Here is a 22,030-nt window from a genome sequence, read left to right as displayed (position 1 = left end):
TTTTTGAGTTACTGATGTTGACAGATACATCTTTCATCGCTTGCCATTTTGTGACATGATGGTGAAGACCTAACGTAGTCTATCTCGTCTATTTATTTTGACAAAGTAATTGGAACTCTTCAGCTAAGACTTCTTAATTTCATTTACAACTAGCACAGAAGTGCCAATCCTTAAAAATAAAACTTAAAGGCTTCCACTGACTGCTTTGAATTAGTTATGTTCATACAGGATGTATCAGTCTACTTACAGTAGAAACAAACAGCAAGGTCAAACGTATGTCCCCAGTACTTTATGTAGACTTTCTGCTGCAGAGCACTTGGCTGTTCCGAACTATGCACAAGCAGCAGGTTTTAACATGCACTGTTTGCTGGCAGCCTTCACATTCTTTTACCATTTCCTGTATGAGTCTAGTCAGTACACTTCTTGTTCACTACATGATTTCAAAATAATTTGTTTCTTCTAGTGCCTGAACTTCTCAGTACCTGAGAATAACTACAGCTGTTCTTGGACTTAAGTATTAGAAAACCCTGCTGTATGCTTAGAAGTTCTTTTCACGTAAACAAAGCTGAAAACAATTTTCCTGTCCATTCATCCATTGATGACACATACTTCGGTGGCACAGGACCATTTGTAGTTCTAATCATACTGCAACATTTGTCAAAAGCAAGGATTTGACTAAGGCACCTTTCCAGCGGCCTTACTTGCTACCTCAAGTAGCAAACAGGTAAGCCATGTTCAGTCTTAGTCCTAGCCCAGACACCATGATGCCATAACAATGTTTCACACAACTCATATAAATCCTTACTTCCCACGTGAAAAACAGGTTTCTGGCGATAGATGTGGGTTCAGGTGGTTTACCTGTTCCTTTTTAATTTACAGAAACTTGTGTGACTTGCTACACCCTATGCTGAAAGAGTTAACTGCATGCCCAGACTTTGGTTTTTAGATGAAAGTTTCAGTTTTGTTGTGGTCTTTAGGAATTGAGCCCTCAGCCTGCGTGCATTTCATCTAGAGCATATTTGATTGGGAAGCTGGGTTCCCCTCAAGAAGGTCAGGAGTCATCTCTACAGGGAAGAGAGACTTCTTTTCTTCTATTTCACACTTTGCAATAAGTAGGAAAAGTCTATAATTGAAAAACATGTATTTTATTATGAAAAATGATCTGTATTTAGGAGAACCAATGGTTCTTCTTAATGACTTTGTTTGAAAATAAATACCAGGTGTTCTTCCCACGGTACTTTATCTTTCTTAAACAACAAAAAAAGAGTTCACTGGAAAGGATATCAGAGGCCAAAGGCATTTGTTTTCCTACCTCATAAATATTAAAAGATTTAAGAAGTATATACTTATTAAAATACCAGCCCTGTGTTTTTCTTCAGTGATGCTTTGTAATCTATCTCTAAACAACTCAATCACTGAAAAGTGTTAGGTCCTTCTTTTCATTTAAAGGAAGCAAACTGCTCTGCAGCTGTGTTATTGGACCAGCTACTGGGTACCTATATAACTATATATCTCATATAATTGAGTTCCAGTGCACTTATAGAAATATTTTTTTTTTCCCCAAGAATAAGATTTTGTAAAAATCCCAGGTCTTTCAAACCCAGGTCTTATTCACTTTATATATATTTTTATATATATGTATAAATCAGTTAACACTGTGATAACACATAAAGATGAAGAGTAGCTAAATTGATTTAATGTCCACCTATAGGCAGGATTAGGAACTAAGTACAACATTAACTCCAGTGTACTTGCCGGGACAAATGCCACATTGTCTCCGTTTAAATTCCTAGCGGTGAAACAGTGCCCCCTGATGTCCACCGAGCTGCCTGGAAATCAGGAAACTACATCCTTCCAGATATTCTTGAATGAATTGTTCAACCTTCTAAAAACTGTAGTTAATAATATGCAAAGTTGAGAACCAGTTAAATCCACTTTATCATGGAGAGGATTTAGAGTCTGGTAAAGTTCTGTTTCCTTATTGTCCCTGTGTTCAGGCATCAACCATTTCACATTGATGTTTTTTGATGATGTTTCCAAGTTGAATCCTTGAGTCATCCCCATCTCAACAGTCCTACCTCAGTCTGTAGAGTCCTGCAAGGAAAGAAAGGTAAAGTTGCAAACTTTCTCACAGGTTTTTCCTCACAGCTTTGGTTTCCTCAGAGTCTGAGCTGAGATTATGCGGCTGGTGAGGATCAGAGCAGAGCCCTGGGTCCCAGGAGGTAGGGGACAGTATGGTAGGGGTTAGAGTCACAATGCCTGTTGAATAACTTGACAGTATCAGATCTTTGAGAGTGAAAAGGAAAAAAAAAAACCTTTTAATATTTAGTTGCATAACCACCAGCTCAAAAAAATACAGGAAAAATCCCATACAAACCCTGGAAAGCTCTGTGTGGATGAAGACCTACGTTGTAAACCACTTTGTCTTGATAAGCCAAGGAATACAAATGTGAAAATGTAAAGAATAAGAATGCAAACACTTAACAATTATCATTGCAGTTTTATGTTTTGCAGCAAGGTGAAAAAAAATGACAGAAGCTTGTTTCCTAGTGTGAATGGTTTAGATGGTTATATGGAAGTTTCTGTACCTTTGCCTTTCTTTGTTTTCCACAGGTACCAAATGAATGGTAATGAATTGAAGAGCGCTTTGAGTTCCTTAGATGAAAAGTATTATGCAAAGGTAAAGAACAATTTAATGCAGGGTGACGCAACCTGAATACAGGTTTATTAAGAGACAACCTCAGTCTTTTGCCCAACTCATGGATTTGGTATTTTCTTCACTGCCAAGTTTCCCAATTTCAGCCCATTCCATACAGAGATGATGTTAGTTCATACATTTACCACTTGATATGTTTTTTCTCTCTCCAGAGTACATGATCAGAAACTTGATATGACCTGTCCCTGAATATACTTGCTAACTCAGGGCACCTAAATGAAGTTATCTAGCAAATTATTAATAAGAGATGAGGAAGGAGTAGAAAGACCTCTCTTCTCATTACCATAACAAATGAGACCCATTACACTTTAATTGGCCTGTAAAGGGGAAAGAATGAAACTGGAGGTATTTCTTGCCATCTTCCTAGAATAAATCTTTAGCTCTTATAACAAAAGACAACAATAAAATTTCACACTGAATCTTACTAGAGAATGGAGTTTTTAATTCTTGTTATTACATTTCAATAGACTGCCTTAGACTAATTGCATACTGCTACATGCGTTAAGTGCTTCTGTGGAAAAGTACCAGCAGGGTATATTGCACCTGTATTTTCAGTCATCTTTAAAGTTATGCACACCTTCTCCCTCACGTCCTGTGTCATCTCAGGGAGATGTCCTCAGAAAGCTTTTATGGTGCTGTTGGGCAGCTGAGAGATGAAAGCCAACTTTCAGAATAGTTTATGGCAGAGGAAAGACCACCGGTCACAACCGCAACCCTGCAGAAGGGGGACGCCCGGCCGCGGGCAGCCACCTCGTCCAGCACATTCCCTTTTGCCCTTACGTCACGCTACATCGCGGCCGCGGCAGCGCGCCCGCTCACACCAAACGCGCCCTCAGGACGCGAGGGCGAAGCGGCACCGTGGAAAAGAGGCGTGTCCCGGTGTGGGCGCACCCAGAGCGACCGCACGCGCCGGTTTCGGGGCTCACCTCGTCTTGCGTGGGAAGGTGATGCAGTGAGACGTCACCTGACGAGGGCCGCATCATCGCGTAGCTACGTTAGCACGAAGTCAGCGTGCCACGCTTTGCGCGCCTTGGGGCGCGCTTTTCCGGGTAACCCCGAAGGGCGCGAAAGGCAGGAGAGTGACCGCCACTCCCGCCCGCCAGCCCCGGGACCCGGCGCCCGCCCACCTAGCAACTGCCGTGCCCTTCTCTGATTGGCTGGCGGGTCCGGGGCGGGCCTCGCGCACACCAGCGCCCCCAGGCGGCAGGAGGGGGTGCGGGAGGTAAGAGTGCTCCTGCCATCCGATTGGCTGAGGCGAGTGCGGAGCGCGCTCCGATTGGCTGCGAGAGGCGCCATTTGCAGCTGTGCGGCGGGAGCCGACGGCTCGAGGGCAAGGCGCTGAGGGGGAGCGGGGCGGGGCTGGTGAGCAGGTAGTCTTGGCTGGAGCCCGAAGAGCCCCGTTCGCGTCTACACGTGAGGGGTTCTTGGGTTTTGGTTCTGTTGGGTATTGGTTGTGTGTGGTGGGTTTCTTCTTCTTTTTTTTTTCTTTTTTCTTTTTTTTTTTTTTTAATAGTGTGGCAGCTAACTAGGAGCTGGTGAGCTGGGTAGGCTGTTGCAAGCTGGCCTCAGAAAGACCTGTGCTCTGTGGAGGGACCTGCTGAAGGAGTGAATGCATTTGCTCCTGTCTAAAAATACCTTTCCTATGCTCCTTTTGCTATCTTCTTGATTTTTACAGTTACAAACACCTCAGCTTTGTTTCCTTGGTTATGCCTTCAGGGTATGTCCTACCTGAGGGATAAGTTTTTATTCCCAGTGCCTATAATCAAATGTTATAAAAGTTAAGAGCTCAAGACTTTAATTCTAATCTTACATGGCTTAATTATGGTTCTATTGCATTAATTCTATTTTTTCTTTAAAATATGCAATCACAAATTAGAGGGGAGGAATGGAGATTATTTTTTGGTTGATCTAAGTGTGTAGGGCTATGAGGATCAGACAGCAACTTTTTCTGGAAAGGATTTTTTTCCATTTTTCAAAATATTGAATGGAAAAAGAAAGATTGAAAAGCCCTTTCCACTGAAAAAGAGCTTTATCATATTAGACCTAAATTAATTTACATGGTTGGCTTAGGGTGCAAGACTTAGACAATTAGTGCTGGTACATTTTTGTATCACCCAGCACAAAAGCTCTACTGAAACGCTTCATCTGAGCAAAAGACATACAGAGAACTATTGCTCAAGCAGACTACTTTTGTAGTTAATTTCTTCTTCTTTTTTAACAGGAACCTTCACTTACCAAAATGAGACACAATCTGGTGTGTCAGACACCTCCCACTGTCACTGTTCATGTAAAATCAAGTGCATCCAGATCACATCAGCAAAAAAAACTCATTAGACTAAAGCAACCTACTTTTAAAGACCATGAAGAAAATAGTGAAAAAAAGGTTCCTAGTCATAAATACAAGTGTCCAAAGGGACCATGTCTAGTTATTCAGCGTCAGGAAATGACAGCTTTCTTTAAATTATTTGGTAAGTTAATAATAATAGATATCAATGTATTGACTGAACAATAGAAACCTATTAAGCAAGTATGTTTTCTAAACTCAGTAATTTGGGAGTGCTTTTTATATAGATACCAATGGCTATGTCTTTGTCAAAACATATTTTGTTATATTTTAGCGAATAAGTATTTAATGCTTAAGTTAAAAATACAAAACATGCTACCAAACTGATGAAAAGTATCTTCTTAAATTATGATTGAAACCAAAGTGGTATGATACTTCCTTTTATTATAATTTCCCTTTCCTTTCTATTTTCTCTTATATTTCAACAAATAAATGTTAAATAATGTACATCTTGTTTTACACAAGACTTACAAAAGGCTGGACTCCCAGTCTTATAAACACGTTATTTATTGTGGGAATAAACATTTAGGAGGAGAGGTGGAATGGGAAGAAGATTGGAGGAGTTGTAGCATCTCTTTTGCATTTATGTCTCTTTCATATAAAGTTTTGTATTTATTTAATTTAGTGAAGAGATTAAGTAATAATGGAAGATTACACTTGGTTTGTATTTGAGCCTTGAATACAGGAGTGAATCAGTGAGAGTTTGCAGTAATCTTCCTATAGTACATGTTCACAGATAGTGATGCACTGACCACAAGTAATCAAGCAAGTATTGCCTTATAGAGGCTGTCAGGTAATCAAGGTGCAGAGATCTCAATGCTGTATGGTTCATCAGAAGTAATGGTATGCCATTAGATGGAACCACCTAACACAGGAAGAAGCTACATAAATAGAAAAAATACTAGTGATTTTTCACCTTCACTTGCTGTTACTGGGAATGAATGAAATGCAGTTAATAGTCCACCTTGTTCCACCTTGCCTTTCTGGTAGTTTTTCTTCTTTTGTCACTTAAGTTTTTTCATACCTCATCTCTTTCTCCCCTCAGTTTCTCGGTTCTCTACTGCTGAGTCTAGCTTCTTCCTTTTTATTTAGTTTAACAGAAGGACCATCTGTTATTGGTTTACAAATACTTTCTAACAAAAACTATTTTCGTGTTTGAAATGCTACAACTTTCTTTTGTTGCAGATGATGATCTAATCCAAGACTTCCTTTGGATGGACTGTTGCTGTAGAATTGCAGACAAGGTAAGTGTATGTCCCTCTTAGTTAACAGAACATACATTGAGTGAAAAATCTGCTCTTAATCACTTGGTCTGTGATGCAAATACAGATCATAAGTTTTTTTTCTGATGTGTTTGTGTGGAAGCTTTAAGAAACACAATTTATGCTTTCCTCATTGATAAAAATGACCAGAGTATCTTCGTGTGAAATAAATGTGCGAAGCATTTTAGGAAATGATGTACTGAAATAATATATTGATACTTAATAATGAATGTAACATTTTACATTTTAAAACAGTATCTCTTGGCAATGACTTTCGTTTATTTCAAGAGGGCTAACTTCACCATAAACGAGCATACCAGAATCAATTTCTTTGTCGCTCTGTAAGTACTTTGAAATTATCTGGTTTTATGAGGATAAACTTTGCTTTATTTTATTTCTTTGTTTATGCCACTGATACTTGTGATATACAGCGAGACTTCTTTAATGAGTGTGTAATTGTTTGGTTTCTATATGAAGGATAGAAACATAATCTACATACCATACATAAATAGTGCAAATTGAGCATTCTTCCTCTGATGACCACCTGTGTGGAACAAGCTTGAGCAGTGAGGGAATGTTTGCGTTGGTGTTGTGATACATAGTGTGGCATTCTGCTTACCAAACTTTAAGACTGTGAACCTTTTTAAGCATTACAAGAAATACACACAGGACAACACGTGGCAATGTATATGTGGCTCACATGTCCTGTTGTAAGACCCTATTTTATATCTTTGCCAGCCTTTAAGTCATTTGTACTGAAATGTTTCATCATGATAAGCACTTTGGGAATAAGTTTTTGTTAAAGTTTCTGTCAGCGTGATTTAAGTCAACTGTAAAAATGTTGCTAGAGAACTTCTGAGAACTTTTTTGAACAGTCTAAATTTTTTATACTTGGAAACAGGAGTGCAATCAATAATCTCTCTTTACCAAACCTATATAATCTGTCCATATTTGGCTGCCTACAGAGTGATTCAGCATTTTCTTTCATAATGTTATGGTGCTCAGGTCATCTTTTTCCGTAATAGGGCTTCTCAGATGCTCTGATTTGCACACAGGTGGGGGGAGAAAGATGGCTGTTTCTTCTACTGTAAATGGTATCTGGGTAGCATCCACTGAGCATGGAGGAGGAAGGCGCCTGACTCCACTGGAGGGAGAAAAGCCAGGTCAGAAGAGCAAGAGGATTAGGAAGGGACAAAGGGTCTGGTGAGACTGGGACTAGAGGGAATATAGGGTTTTGGAGCAAGTAAGAAAATTGGGGAGGATACTAAAAGTCATCATTTTTTCAGGTATGATTTGCAGGAGTTTAGTATCAGGGGGATCCAGAGGAAGTAGGTGTTTTCCTGTTGTCTGAGAAGATGACCCAGAACCAAAAGTAGCACATAGTGAGGGAAGGGAGAAATATAGATGTTAGAGTCATTTAAAGTTTTCATTTATACATGAAGATAGAACTGTATTTATTGGTTTGCTGCTAATTTAATGTGACATAATTTTTCAAGAATAGCTAAAATCCAGTCGAAAAACAGTCAAAACTGTAAAGTTTAAAATTTTGTAAGATAGTTTTAAGCTTTACTTAGAGAATCAGCCAGAAACTCTTCATTTTAGTGCAAGGATATCTTACCAGGTTGGAGAAAGCTGTCAGGATATGTTAGTTCTTGCATACCTAGTTATTTAGGAGACTGAAGGGTAAAGTAATTTTTATAATAGCTGAAGTTTTTATTTACCCAAAGGATACACATGGAACTTTTTGATCAAGAGCATACTGTACTCCTGAGAGAAGGCTGTATTTTGTTAGAAGTTTTTCTCACAACATTAGGAGAAAGAACTACTTCAATGTGATGTCTTTTAATGTTAGAAATCATACTAATACAGTGATTTAAGATTGAACCACATTTACAGATGCAAATATATATATGTTTGAAGGTATCTGGCAAATACAGTTGAAGAAGATGATGAAGAATCGAAGTATGACATTTTCCCATGGGCTTTGGGAAAAGCCTGGAGAAAGCTCTTCCCTGATTTCTTGAAGTTAAGAGATCAGCTATGGAGTAGAATTGACTACAGGGCTATTGTAAGCAGACGCTGCTGTGAAGAGGTAGGGAGGGCTTTAATATTGTGGGTGCTGAAACTACAGCAATTAATACCAGCTGACAATTTAGCTCTATACAAGTTAATTCTTCCCTAAAGTGCATAGACGAGCCATGGGAAAGAAAAGATGCAGCTGAAATGTAATGGTCCATTTACCCTCCATGATTTTTTTTTCCTTCTGCATTTAAAATACATTCTTTGAAATGTGCTTTCAAGGTAAACTAGAATATTTTACATTGCACTACTGTTAAAAGTGAAGTTTTTATTGACTAGAATATTTCTGCTTTATGCAGAATATTTTTATTTAAAATTTATCATCAGTTGTTTCACTTAATTCCCTTTAGAAATAATTTTGTATGTGTGTCTGTGTGTTTGCTTTACAAATTATAAGTTTTGTACACAAGTAAAACCTTCAAATAAAAATCCCAGCACCTCAGGTGAAATTTTAATCCCTTCATAATGTAACTTCAGTTGACTGTTTAAGGTAAGGGTTTTTCACTGCATTTAAAAACAACTCAGAAGGACACACTTTTAACATTCTCTACTATTAATGCAGTGTTAAAACCTACATTTTTCGAACATATTAAGAGGGAAAAAAAGTCACTCCTCACTTTTCAGGTGGAATGTACCTGTCTGGCAAAGTCCCGTCATGTTCTAAGAACATAATGTTTGCTACAGCTCGGGGAAAAGAAAATATCATTTACTCTGGAATCCCATCTCTGGGGATGGGATTGGGTGCTCATGGAAGTACAAGAGGACAAGGCAAGTGGGGAACGCTTTTCCCAGCATACTCTCCCAGCTTCCAAAGGTCATTGGTTCAGTGATGTTGTGAACCAGAAGGTCCATTTAGTTGATGTTTAGTAGTTACTAAAAGACACCATCTTCAGTCCAACATACAAAGCATAAACTGGCATTTGTGATGATTCACATGAATATACAAGGCTGTAAGCTGTTGTGTTTCCACATCTGATTGATAACTACTTCACTTACTTGTGCCTAAGGTTGCAAACTTCCTGGCGAGGCAGGAGCAGAGAGGTAATAAATGATACCCATTTCAGCTATGTAGTACTCATTCTCTGCCATATGTGAACTGGATCCCTCATTTTCAGCTGTATGTTTTCCCGTTATTTTCCTGGTTTCTGATGTAATGGCTGTTCTGATAGGTGATGGCTATTGCTCCAACACATTATGTATGGCAGCGAGAACGGTCTATGCACCACAGCGGAGCCGTGAGAAACTACAACGATGATGACATACAGCTGCCCCGAGGACCTAGTGCTACTCCTACTGACTGCTTGCTTTGTGGTAAGAAGGGAAGAATTGTACGACTAGGATTGTCATCATCTTCCTCCTCATCTACTGGCTCTTTGGAGATGATGGAATTACATTCATCTCAGAATTCAATGGACACCTTTCCAACTGAAAAAATGCTCATTGACTCTCCTTTTTATTATGGCCAAGGTATGATTTAATATTGCAAATAATTTTGAATTAATTTAGCCAATTAAGGCCATATTTGCCCTTCAGACTGCCATAGGGACTACTGTGTCCTTCTTGGTGTGACAAGACGTGATGTCTATGTGTTAGCAGAAATCCCTGTTACAAATGCAGCTCAGAACTGTGCTTTTACTGCCATAGTTTCATTTTTGTTTTCACATCTTGTCCCTTGACTCTAAGACAGTGACCAGCTGGAGTCCTCGGAGCTCTGCCTGGGCATGGATGAGGAGCCAACCGAGAGCCTATGGGTCAGGATTAAAGGGAGGGCAGGGACAGGTGACATTATAGTGGGGGTCTGCTACAGGCCACCCAGCCAGGAAGACTGAGTGGACGAGGCCCTGTATAGACAGAGAAGAGCTGCCTCACGTTCACAAGCCCTGTCCTCAGAGTTGGCAGAGTACCATGAGATAAAGCCCTGGAGGGAAGAGGGGCCCTGGGAAGCTGGTTAATATTCAAGGATCACCTCCTCCAAGCTCAGGAGCAAAAAAGGAAGTCAGGCAAAAACACCAGGAGGCATTTTGGATGTTTTGGATATACAAGGAGCTCCTGGACAAACTCAAACACAAAAAGGAAGCCTACAGAGGGTAGAAGCAAGGACAGGGAGCCTGGGAGGAATACAGAGGAATTGTCCAAGCAGCCAGGGATCAGGCTGGTAGAATTAAATCTGTCCAGGGATGTCAAGGGCAACCAGAAAAGCTTATATAGGTATGTTGGTGATAAAAGGAAGAGTAGGGAAAGTCTGGGCCCTCTCCTGGAGGAAACAAGAGGCCTGGTTCCTGGGATATGGAGAAGGCTGAGGTACTCAGTGATTTTTTTGCTTCAGTCTTCACTGGCAGGTGCTCAAGCCACACCACCCAAGTCGTAGAGGGTAAAGGCAGGGGCTGGGAGAATGAAGAATCACCCACTGTAGGAGATCAGGTTTGAGACCACCTATGGAACCTAAAGGTGCACAAGTCCATGGGACCTGATGAGGTGCATTGGTGAGTCCTGAGGGAACTGGTGGATGAAGTTGCTAAGCCACTATCCATCATATTTGTCGGTGGACAATGAAGTCATGGCAGTCTGGTGAAGTTCCCACTGACTGGAAAAGGGGAAACAACCCCCATTTTTAAAAAGGGGAAAAAGGAGGACCTGGGGAACTACAGGCCAGTCAGTCTTACCTCTGTGCCTAGCAAGATCATGGAGCAGATCCTCCTGGAAACTATGCTAAGGCATATGGAAAATAAGGAGGTTGTTGGTGACAGCCAACATGGCTTCACTAAGGGCAGGTTGTGCCTGACAAATTTGGTGGCTTTCTACGACACGGTTACAGCGTTGCTGGATAAAGGAAAAGCAACTGATGTCACCTACCTGGACTTGTGCGAAGCATTTGACACTGTCCCACATGACATCCCTGTCTCTAAATTGGAGATACATGGATTTGATGGACCACTCAGTGGATAAAGAATTGGCTGGATGGTCACATTCAGAGTTGCAGTCAATGGCTCAACGTCCAAGTGGAGACCAGTGACGAGTGGTGTTCCTCAGGGGTCAGTATTGGGACCGGTACTGTTTAACATCTTTGTCAGTGACACAGACAGTGGAATTCAGTGCACTCTCAGTAAGTTTGCTGACCACACTAAGCTGTGTGGTGCAGTTGACACACTGCAGGGAAGGGATGCCATCCAGAGGGACCTTAACAGGCTTGAAGGGTGGGCCTGAGCGAACCTCACTGAATTCAACCAGTCCAAGTGCAAGGTCCTGCACATGGGTCAGGGCAATCCCAAGAACCAACACGGGCTGAGCAGAGAATGGATTGAGAGCAGCCCTGTGGAGAAGGACTTGGTGTTGGTTGATGAGAAGCTCAACATAACCCAGCAATGTACCCTTGCAGCCCAGAAAGCCAACTGCATCCTGGGCTGCATCAAAAGAAGCGTGGCCAGCAGGTTGAGGGAGGTGATTCTCCCTGTCTACTTTGCTCTGGTGAGACCCCACCTGGAGTACTGTGTCCAGCTCTGGGGCCCCCAACATAAGAAGGACATGGACCTGTTGGAGTGAGTCCAGAGAAGGGCCACAGAGATGATCTGAGGACTGGAGCACCACTCCTATGAAGACAGGCTGAGAGAGTTGGGGTTGTTCAGCCTGGAGAAGAGAAGGCTGTGGGAGACCTTACAGCATCCTTCCAGTACCTCAAGGGGACCTCCAGGAAAGCCGGAGAGGGACTTTTTACAAGACTATATAGTGACAGGGCAAGGGGTAATGGCTTTAAACTGAAAGAGGGTTGATTAGATTTAAGGAAGAAATTCTTCACTATGAGGGTGATGAGGCACTGGAACAGGTGGCCCAGAGATGTTGTGGATGCCCCATCCCTGGAAACATTCAAGGCCAGGCTGGATGGGGCTTTGAGCGGTCTGGTCTAATGGAAAGTGTCCCTGCCCATGGCAGGGGGGCTGGAACTAGATGATCTTTAAGGTCCCTTCCAACCATTCTGTGGCTCTATAACTTCCTGGAGGTACCAACTGCTTTATATTCTGAGACTCTTCAAATTACCTTCATCCAATATGTCAGATTCTGGGTTGCGTTCCAGTCTATTAGGCATTTATTACTATTCTTGCATTATAAATTAGAGAATCCTGTTTTAAACACGTAGGATTGGCTGGAAGAAACAGTAGAAGTACCGGTGTGGGTCATGTGAGTTAAAAGAGCATGTGTGAGTTAAAGTGCTTTTGTGGAGAGCTGTTTTTAGAAAGGGCAGGCTGCTCAGTTGCTGCCATCAGTTTGGGCATACATTAAATCACAATTCACATTTTCCTTTAAGTGTATCTTAGTTGTTGACAGAGTTTATACAAGATTTCCTTTTAAGATTGGGGTACGAGTAGAAAACAATACAAGAGTTTATTGTGAAAACTGTTTTATGTAATTGAGTCTTTGCACATTAAGCTACTTCAAACAGGGTCCCGAGCCTTTGTGTGAGAAGCCTCTATGACATACAGCAGTTATGGGGCAAATGCTCATTGTTTTACTTAATATGAGCGGAAGGCACTTGAGACATCAACCTCCTGGGTAGACTGTACAAGGCCTCAGTTCTGCAAAGATACTTTCATGTGCTTAACCACTTCAGAGTTCTTAGTATACTTATTTATGACAGGGTTACAGTTATTTATAGCTCTATATTTTATTTGCATGTGTTCTCACTAATACCCAAATTTCCACTATTATAGTAGGATTGTGTAATTGCTTTTGACAGCTTCAGTACAACTGTGATTCTCAAGTGATCCTTCAACTTTGAAAATTTGTCATTTGAATCTTCCTTTAGATACAGAATAAGTCAGGCGGCTACAACACCTCATTTAATAAATGTAACATGTTAAACATCACCACGTGCTTATGTGAGACTCTAAAAGACAATTAAAATCTATTTTTAGTTGAGAGATCTTGCTTTTCATATCTGACAAAGGTCAGAACAAATTGTGTTTATTTTGACGATTTGAAAATGCTTTGTATAAAGCTCAGAAATAGGCAGCCAACCTTCAGCATGGCTGGTGGATGTGAACCGAAACTCTGTATGTCACAACTGGTCTTTTCTTGAACAGGCACAGCTTTATCAAGAGAAAAAGTTCAGTGAATTTCCATTTCTCTTACAGTTGCGCTTTAAGAACATCGTTCTTAAAGAAACTGATAGCTACCAGACAGTAGGCAGTGCAGTCAGAAGCTGTTTCGCTTACATTTCAAAGGGCAGGCTTTGATCCCTTATTTTCTTACTACATGTTTTTCTCCTTGTTTCTGGTAGACTGTCAGAGCCTGTCCAGCAAAAGGAGACGAGGTAGCACCTTCAACCAAGACAAATCCATGGACTGGTTTACAAGCAATGAAGAATGAGATGGAAACAGATGCGTTGCTTTGCAGAAAAATTCATGTTGCATAGCAACACCAAGCCTGATGATTCTGTTAAAGCTTTTCTCTTTAAATAGTAGGTGGGATTTCAAACTTTATAGGCAGTGTAAATCAAAGCAGTCATTACTTAAAAGTTACACAACTTGCAAAATGTAGCAGCTACTGTGTAACATTTTATTTTATTCTGATACAATACTCAAATTAGCAGCTAACATCTCCGCAGGGTCAAGAAAGCCGTGGCCGGAACTTTCTCAGCTTGGTAAGGAATGCTAATTAAAAAACAAAAGTTACTACTTCAGTATTTCAATATACAATGATTAGTTTATTACAGTAAGTTTTATGATTTCATGATATAGTAACACGTCAAATGCTAGTACAAAAAAAAAAGTATTTTTGAAAATAAAATACCACTAAATGTTTAAGATAAAAAAAAAGTATTTCCCAATGTCTCACCTGAATGACCATCCTGCCAATAAGATGGTCTAGCCACATAAGGCACCGAGCGATATGTTTCAGCATCGTCAGGAAGTGATTCTGTGAGAAGTAAATTTTTTTTTAATTCTTCCCAACAAGTTTAGAACATCCATGCAGACCAGAGTTGCCAATGCTTTCTTTTTGCTTCTATTATAGCACTTTGCTGTCACCTATCAGGACATTCAGACCTCTGCTCTGATATGGGTTTTGCAAGTCTATGCTGGTATGAGGCATCTTTTTTGGATTTGCCAGAACAGCATGATGACAAAACAGAGCACACTGGTGACGTTTCTTCTATGGCATCCTTAAGCCCATCAGGGTCCTCTAAAGAAGCTATGGGATGAGTATATGGGACTAGATTTTATTTTTAAATAATTTTGAAGTCAGTAGTAGAAGGGCAGTAATTCTTTATTTGCAGATTGCAATGTATTTTCTACCTAGTCTAGATTTTTAATAAGATATTTAAAGTTAAATAACTGTTCATATATCCTTTTTCAAACCTGACAAGGTCTGGGCTGCCCAGAAGCTTGCCTGTTCTTCACAGTAATCTCAGCTGAACTAAGAAAAAAATACTGCCTCTTCCTACAAACTTAGCCTTCATTATATCCTTGGATTATCAAATTGCAGTAACAGGATATCTCATCAGCGATAATGTGCTTACCGTTGTATTCACTTCCGTTAAGAACTACTTGATCCTGAATGTGGATTTCTCCGTATTCTTTTGGAGATGGTTCTTTGATATTTTCTTGAGTTTCCACCATTTGGCTTGATTTGCAGTTCTTGATTTTAGCAGGGTGTACCAACCAATTCCTGTAAGTTACCTCAATAATCCTCTCACACAAAAACGGGAGCTTGCAGGTCCGTATTCTGTCTAAAAGGTCAATAACCTGTGTGATGCTTTTGAAGAAACGCAAAGGATAAAGTAGTATTTTGAAAACTCAAATCATACACCGTTAGTCTCAGTTCATCTGTCACATTCTTTACCTTTGAGGTTAAACGAGTCCTTTAGTTTTAGGGTAGAGCTAGCAACCTGACTATTGAAGTGGAAAAAAACTAGTATGGTTATTTTGAAGATGTCATTAAGTGAAAACTTCCACTGACCATAACAAGAACATTCCCAAGGTAAAGGCCAAAGGGTGTAGTTAAGTGTGACTTGTGTTAGAAGTGTAACACAACTTGTGCAACTCCCTAAAAAAAAATTTGTGGGGAAAAAATATTTCGTTAATGCTGGATGTCTATTTTAAAAGATGTTTGGCTTTGTAACAATGTTAGGGGATACCTGAATAAATGCCAGAAGTAAATACTTACTTTGCTAAATACACAGCGCACGCACCACCCAGTTTCAGACTTGGGTGTACAACAGAAAGAGCGGACTGTGGGTTAAGCATATCCAGAACTACCTGCGAGAGAAAGATATATATTAATATTTTCTGGGAAAACATATGTATCAATCTTTTCTATAACAATGCTTGAAAAACCAATATTTATCTATAGAAAACAAATGCACACAGCAGCAGTATGTTATCACAAACCAGCTTTATTACTGCCTCGAAACCTTAAAGAAACATGAGGACCCCATGTTTACAAAACAAAGTCCTCGCTGCTTCCAAATGGATTTCCATTAAAACAGCAAGTAGCGTTTCACTAACGCAGCAGCCCTGTGTTAACGTTAAACCTCCTGCTAATTAAATTCCATAATACTGACATTAAGAAAAACTTCTAGAGGGCTACATTTATGAACACCTTTTGATATCTAGCTTTCAACTGAAACAAAGAAACCAAACAAATGTTCAAGGGCATCTTTCTCACGAAAAGATCACACTACAGTCTCAATGTGGAACTTGCTGTTTGTTTTGAGATTTAGAAAACTTCTGTCTTTGGCAATTTATCCACCTCCTCCTAGAAAACTATTCACACTGCTAGAAAACTATTCACACTGTAAAACAATGGGATATGCAATGTCTGATCCTTCCTGTGGACTGTTACTGTGGATTTAAAGTTTTTAAAGTTATATTTTTATGCTATATATTTTATTTCTTTGCTCAAACTGTTTAACACAATTGTCGTTTGTTTAAAGTGTTAATGGAAGCAGTTTGTCTGCTTTACATGGGAGGGTGGTTGACATCTAGCTGTTTTCCCCAGCTCCCTTTATAAAATCTGGATATAAAAAGCAGGACAGGAGAGCAAGCAAGAGCACTCCTTGCTCTGACTTAGGCCTCAGTTACACTGTGCGTTCTGTATAGCTGATAGAAAAATGTTTACATATTTATGTTTTCAATAAGCTTATGTATTTTTCTTAATGTTTGAAATATATGCCTTAGTCAGACACAAAAATATCAATTTCTCCAAAATGCAAGAAAGTAAGTTTGTCTTTGCTTACAGGACAGCGGTGATTAATTGTGCTATTTCTGTGCTACAGCCATATCGCTTTTTCATTTGGGAAACCATCTGAAACCTTGAAAATGCTTGTAATCTGACAAAAAAAATCACAATGTTTCTTTCATTAATGAGTATCTGATTTTTTTTTTTTACTGTTAAACTAGATATAGGAATCCCATTGTGAATGTGAGCACTGGAGGTTTTAATTTATGCAGAAAACATAAATGTCAAATGGGGGGATTTTTCTGGACTTACTGCATCAAGTGTTATAGATTTCATATCCGCAGCAGCTGTTGAAATGTCTTTAAGAATGAAATCCACATTATCCGGCCACTCTTCCGTATGCCCGATTTCCCATGCAGCACGCCAGTGCCTGTAATTCTTCTTAGCTAAATTATGATGATCATCTCTGATTTCGTAACTTATAACACGTCCTTTGGGCCCAACTGAAAGCAAACAGAAGATACTAGACTTACTACTTCCCCCACCCCCCACCCCGTAATAAAGAATTTAGAAAGAAGTAGTATAGCAGGTGCCAGCAGCACACCTTTAAACCTCAACTTCACTTTAGGAAATAATCACATATGAAATTACCATTTTTTTTTTCTTTAAATTTAAGTCAAATATATGCAGATCAAGTGCTGGGTTAGTTCCTTCACAGACTGAAATCCATCAATCAACAGACTGAATAAAGCACAGTTATAGCAGTACGAACTGTTCCTAAGATGTCCTCCTGAAGTAATTCCTGCAACAAGGTGACCTGAGCACCTCTGGCCCCATCAATCTGTGATTCTCCTCCTGCAGCTACCAGAGGTACCCGCCAAGAGCACTGCAGCATGGGTCACTCCTCACAGATGCTATAAAGCCAACAGACTGTGGCTGCTTCTGTTAGTGAGATTTGAAACTGCTGGTTTAAAATTGACAGTCCTCATTTTTCCAAAGGTTTGCTGTTTTTCTTGTTAGGTTTTTCTCTACCTGGCCCTTCGTAGGGTTCGGGAAGGGCTAAGAAAACCCCCACACCTGCTCACTTATCTCAGCCCCAGAGACAAGTTTTCAAGTGTACTCTTTGATTTACACAGGCTTGTGTTATTTTCCTGATATTGTCTGTAACAAGTAATAAAATAATTTATTACTTAAGTATAAATTTACTATCCTGAAATTTACCGTACGAGTCCAACACACAATGTGCTTCACACAGGAAGTGTTACAAGGACACCCAGGCACAGACAGCAGCATGGGCATTGCTGTACTTTTCTATCCTTGTATTACGCTAATTTCTCAGACCTATCACACCATTACCTCCCTTTTCTCCTTACTACTTCTTAGCGGGCAAAGACAGCTTTCATCCATCAGCAGCATGGTTCCATGACTTTTTAAGCCATTTTAGGTTAGAGTCACCAAGCTCCTTCCCTCACTTACATGATCCCACTGTGAATCTGTTCAGAAGACTGAACAGCAGCAGGGTGGGTTTCCTGGCAGTCTCTCCTGGACCTAGCTCAGCCTGGGCCAGACAGAGGCCAAAGCCAGCACATAAGGAGGGAGGGCTGCAGCAGTGTTACCTCTGATCACCTTAAGCTTCTGTAGAATCACAGCACCAGCTCCTCATTACTCAAGATTAACAGTGTGGAAATGCTGGAAGAAGAAAATTTTTCTCATTGGGGTCAGTCTTACTCCCTCCTCTGCTCATTTCAAAAACTTCCTACATTTTGAAACTGACTCCTGGAAAAATAAGGACAACTAGTTAAAATAGCCAGTCAAAACTCTTCATTATTGTGAAGCTGCAGTATGCCAAGTTTGCATATATCATATTTTCCAGTTCTCAAAGACCTTAAAGTCATGGCAAATGCCACAGTCTTAACTTGGTCCTGTTGCATGTCAGTAGTTTATGGGAAAGATTAAAGAGGGAGCAGAAAATAAAACAAACAGAGTAACACAAAGAGAGGAGATGAGCGAAATCTGTTAAATCAATGAGAATTTGAGAAAATAAATACCTCCACAGACCTTGGTAATGTGTCCACTAGACTTAAATTCTGGCATCTACCTGTGTAGCAGCTATTTTTCTTGTTGGGTATCACTGTATTAAGTGGTGGCAGAATTAGCCACTATTAGGAAAGTGCAAGTCAAATCTATTTATTTCTGGGTCAGCACCAAATTGTGTTAAGCTGTGACTAACACTGTCTGTATTTGGTGCTGATTTAGATTAAAAAATTTTGAAAATATCAGTATAATCCCATACCAGTTTCCCTCTCCTCAAGAGAACTGAACTGAGGCACAAGGACGGCTCTCTTCCTGTGGATCAGGTCAACAGCCTGGTGACGCCAAGGGTTTTGCTGACTTGGCACAGTTACAGCTAAATTGGGTGGTCAGAAGACTGAAAAAGGAGAGGAATGATCAGTAAGTCCAGCTGTGTTTGTATGAAATGGCCACAGAGGACTGCATACGCAAAGCAGAAAATTATTGGCTATATTTAGCAAAAGCTAACTTTTGCCTTTGCTGATATCAGGTATTCCATCTCTCTCTTTGGATTTAGGGTCTACATGTAGGGGAAGGTGGGACGGGCTAACAACTCTTACTTTCCCTCTCTCCAAATGCATCACTGGAAACAGAAGTGCTGACTTCTGTCATGTTTTGTCAGCTTCCAGCTCCCATGGCAGCAATGCTTGCTTTGAGGATGGTCCCATACTACCTTCAAAATCCCATCGTGGAACTACAAAAAACCTAGTTTATTGCAGAGAGATGATTGGAAGGAACTAAGGAATAGCAGCAGGAGGCAGAAAGAGGAAGAGGGAGCAGAGGTGCAACTGCTGACCTCAAAACCCGGGCCCAATGTGTATCAAGACCACCTGCAGCTTAGTGAGCTCTGGGCAGCATTTAATGGCTGATCATTAAAATAAGCATTTTGAACTGAATTAGTAGGCCGGGTGGAGATTACTGCAGCCAAAACAAAGGACTAAAAAAACCTGCTCTGTTCATCTCAGTAGGGGACTCCCCAGATCCCCTTTGCTGCTGCTTATGTGCCCTCACCAATTTTAGGCTCCTGATGGATCTCAGCACTCTAGTTTGTACCATGGCCCATGTGTGACATTCCCAATTCCTCACATGACCCTCAGCAGTATGACCTGGCATCCCAGAGCAGGGGTGGATTGATGCCACTGGTATTGTACTTCCTGAATACTAAACTTCCTCAGAAAAAACTCATGCTTCAGAAAAGCCCTGTACTGTTATCCTGTGGCACATGCCAAGGGACAGCAGATATACAGCACTGCTACATGGGAAACTAAGAGAAAACTAATTGGCTGCTCTACAGTTCTAAGGTTATTTCATGGGTTGGAACAAAAGGAGCAGCCAATTTGTTCAGTTCATCTCCCTTAAAAGAGTGTAAGAAGAAGCATCACCTCCCACAGATGCCTGGCTGGCTGTAAGTGGGAGTACTGAAACATCTATGTTGAACGATACAGTGTACAACCACAAAAGCAGCCCAAACTGTAAACATTTTACAAATATGCATTGGTCTATAACTAAGTTTTATAGCACACACTGGAAAAGAGTAAAGGAGCAAAATTAGTGCTGAGGTTTTACAGCAGCTGAGGGTATGGGGTGCTTCTCAGGTTCAGCGACCACCACAGGCACCCTCAGGTGTTCAGCTGCTCCAGTGGTGGGCTGCCCACAAACCCTGTCTTTGCACATCAGCTGTCAGGATATGCAGCTGCTGCTTTTCTGCTCTCAGTTCAAGATGATCCATGATGAGGTTCCCATCTTTACCCACAAAAGTCCTTTAATATTGCAGAGAAGGGCCATATTCTGCAATAGCAGAAATACATTAAAAAAAACACAACAATTTGAAAACCAAATTCAAACGGTACTTTATTTTTCAAGAGTGTGCAAAAGCAGTTACAGCAAACAATTGTGGGATTTTTGTTTTGGTTTGGGCTTTTTCTTTCCTTCAGGAAGTTCTATCAGGAGCCCATAAATCAAATTACTCTGAAATATGGTCCACTAACAGGATACCTACAGATGAGATGAAGTTTAAGGGTGAGGTTTCCCCCTCACTCACATTGCTGAGTGCAACCGTTCTCAATCTTTTAGAGCACTGAGATCTAGATCAAACCAGGCTAGCTAGAACATGAAAAAATAATAGTGTGTGTCCCCATAAGCAGTTTCACTAGTACCCAGAAATCTGATTATTCACATGGTCTGTTGAAATGAGGAAAAGGAAGCTGAGAAAAGCAAGAGATTAGTGAAAGAGTCTAGTACGATTAAGCCAAAGCCAGCAATAATGATGGCTGAAACTCAGCTTTCTGCAGGGCCTTCAGTAACCCTTTGTACTATGACCTTCAAAATACACTGAAAATGGTTTGTGGTCACTGCACTGGCTCTGGCACAGATATAATCTTCCTTTAAGACAACAAACTATATATGAACGTGTGAAGTGCAGCAAAACTTTGTAAGAACTGACCATAGGTATTTGGTCAAAAAAAGAGTAACGTATGATAAGGGAACTGCAGCTGCTTCTATGTTTTCTAAAACCAGGTTCTCACCTGCTCTTGACAGAAACAAGCTCATAGCACCAGACCCGCTGCCAGTTTCCAGAACGGTGTCTCCCGGGTGGACGTCCATCATCATTAACATCGCACTTACATCCTGCGGGGGAAAAAAACACGGCACGTTACTAGTCTTGGAAACCGAGAGTCAGGTTGGGCCCGTGACCTCCCAGGTCAGCAGCCACCAGCTCGGTGGGCAGTCAGTACCTTGGGGTAGGCGATAGCGGGTCCCCGCGGCATCAGCAGCACGTAGTCCTCCAGCGAGGGCCGCCTCAGCAGCAGCCGCGCCCCGGCCGCCGTGCGCAGCACCTGCCCGGGCAGCTGCCCAATGATGTTGCCGTGGGGCAGAAGGCCGCCGGGGCTGGCCAGCACCGAACCCGCCGCCAACCGGCACAACAGTCTCAGCACCGTGTTGTGCTTCCTCTTCATCTCCGCCAGAGCAAACTCCCCGGCGCGGAAAGGGCCGGGACACGCTCCCGACGCCTCAGAAGGCGCCTGAGGGGCGGTGGCCGCCACCTCCTCCTCCTCCTCCTCCTCCTCCTCAGGGGGAGCCGGAGGGGCGGCCGCGCACCGCCCTACCGCCGCCGCTCTCTCCGGCGGCAGTAGCCGCCTCACCCGCTCCAGCGGCGACAACGACACCTCCCACGCCCGCCTCCGAGGCCTCCCGCCGGGGCCTGACCCATCGCCGGAGGAGAGGGCGGAGGACACGGACCGCCGCAGCTCACGCCAAGCCCTCATGAAGAGACAAAGTAGGAAGCGACACTCAACGGCCGGCCCCGCGCGCACGGCGCCGCGCGCGCCCCGATGACGCCAAGACAGCGTCATCGGGGCGCGCGCGGCGCCGTGCGCGCGGGGCGAG

General features: G+C 41.6%; 2 protein-coding genes and 1 long non-coding RNA gene across 3 annotated transcripts; 1 reads left to right on the top strand and 2 right to left on the bottom strand.

Moving 5' to 3' along the window:
• Positions 1 to 1,126: 1,126 nt before the first annotated feature.
• LOC135312505 (uncharacterized) lies at positions 1,127 to 4,075 on the bottom strand. The gene is made up of 2 exons (XR_010372069.1): positions 3,643 to 4,075; positions 1,127 to 2,094 (listed from the first exon to the last, which is right to left on the bottom strand). It is a non-coding gene; the product is annotated as an uncharacterized LOC135312505 (long non-coding RNA).
• SPDYA (speedy/RINGO cell cycle regulator family member A) lies at positions 2,038 to 13,762 on the top strand. The gene is made up of 8 exons (XM_064446434.1): positions 2,038 to 2,110; positions 2,614 to 2,680; positions 4,938 to 5,184; positions 6,246 to 6,304; positions 6,578 to 6,663; positions 8,243 to 8,414; positions 9,571 to 9,868; positions 13,674 to 13,762. The coding sequence occupies exons 2-8, from the start codon at positions 2,621 to 2,623 to the stop codon at positions 13,760 to 13,762; spliced, it is 1,011 nt and encodes a 336-aa protein (XP_064302504.1). The 5' UTR covers positions 2,038 to 2,110; positions 2,614 to 2,620.
• Positions 13,763 to 13,930: 168 nt separating this feature from the next.
• On the bottom strand, positions 13,931 to 21,972 carry TRMT61B (tRNA methyltransferase 61B). Its single transcript, XM_064446433.1, has 7 exons — positions 21,379 to 21,972; positions 21,169 to 21,271; positions 16,886 to 17,076; positions 15,560 to 15,651; positions 14,913 to 15,148; positions 14,231 to 14,311; positions 13,931 to 14,046 (listed from the first exon to the last, which is right to left on the bottom strand). The coding sequence occupies exons 1-7, from the start codon at positions 21,907 to 21,909 to the stop codon at positions 14,003 to 14,005; spliced, it is 1,278 nt and encodes a 425-aa protein (XP_064302503.1). The 5' UTR covers positions 21,910 to 21,972; the 3' UTR covers positions 13,931 to 14,002.
• Between the last annotated feature and the right edge of the window lie 58 nt (positions 21,973 to 22,030).

This window comes from Phalacrocorax carbo, chromosome 3, assembly GCF_963921805.1.
Source record: "Phalacrocorax carbo chromosome 3, bPhaCar2.1, whole genome shotgun sequence".
Classification (NCBI taxonomy): domain Eukaryota; kingdom Metazoa; phylum Chordata; class Aves; order Suliformes; family Phalacrocoracidae; genus Phalacrocorax; species Phalacrocorax carbo.
Note: the sequence above shows the minus strand (reverse complement) of the source record. Positions and strands in the feature narration are given on the sequence as shown.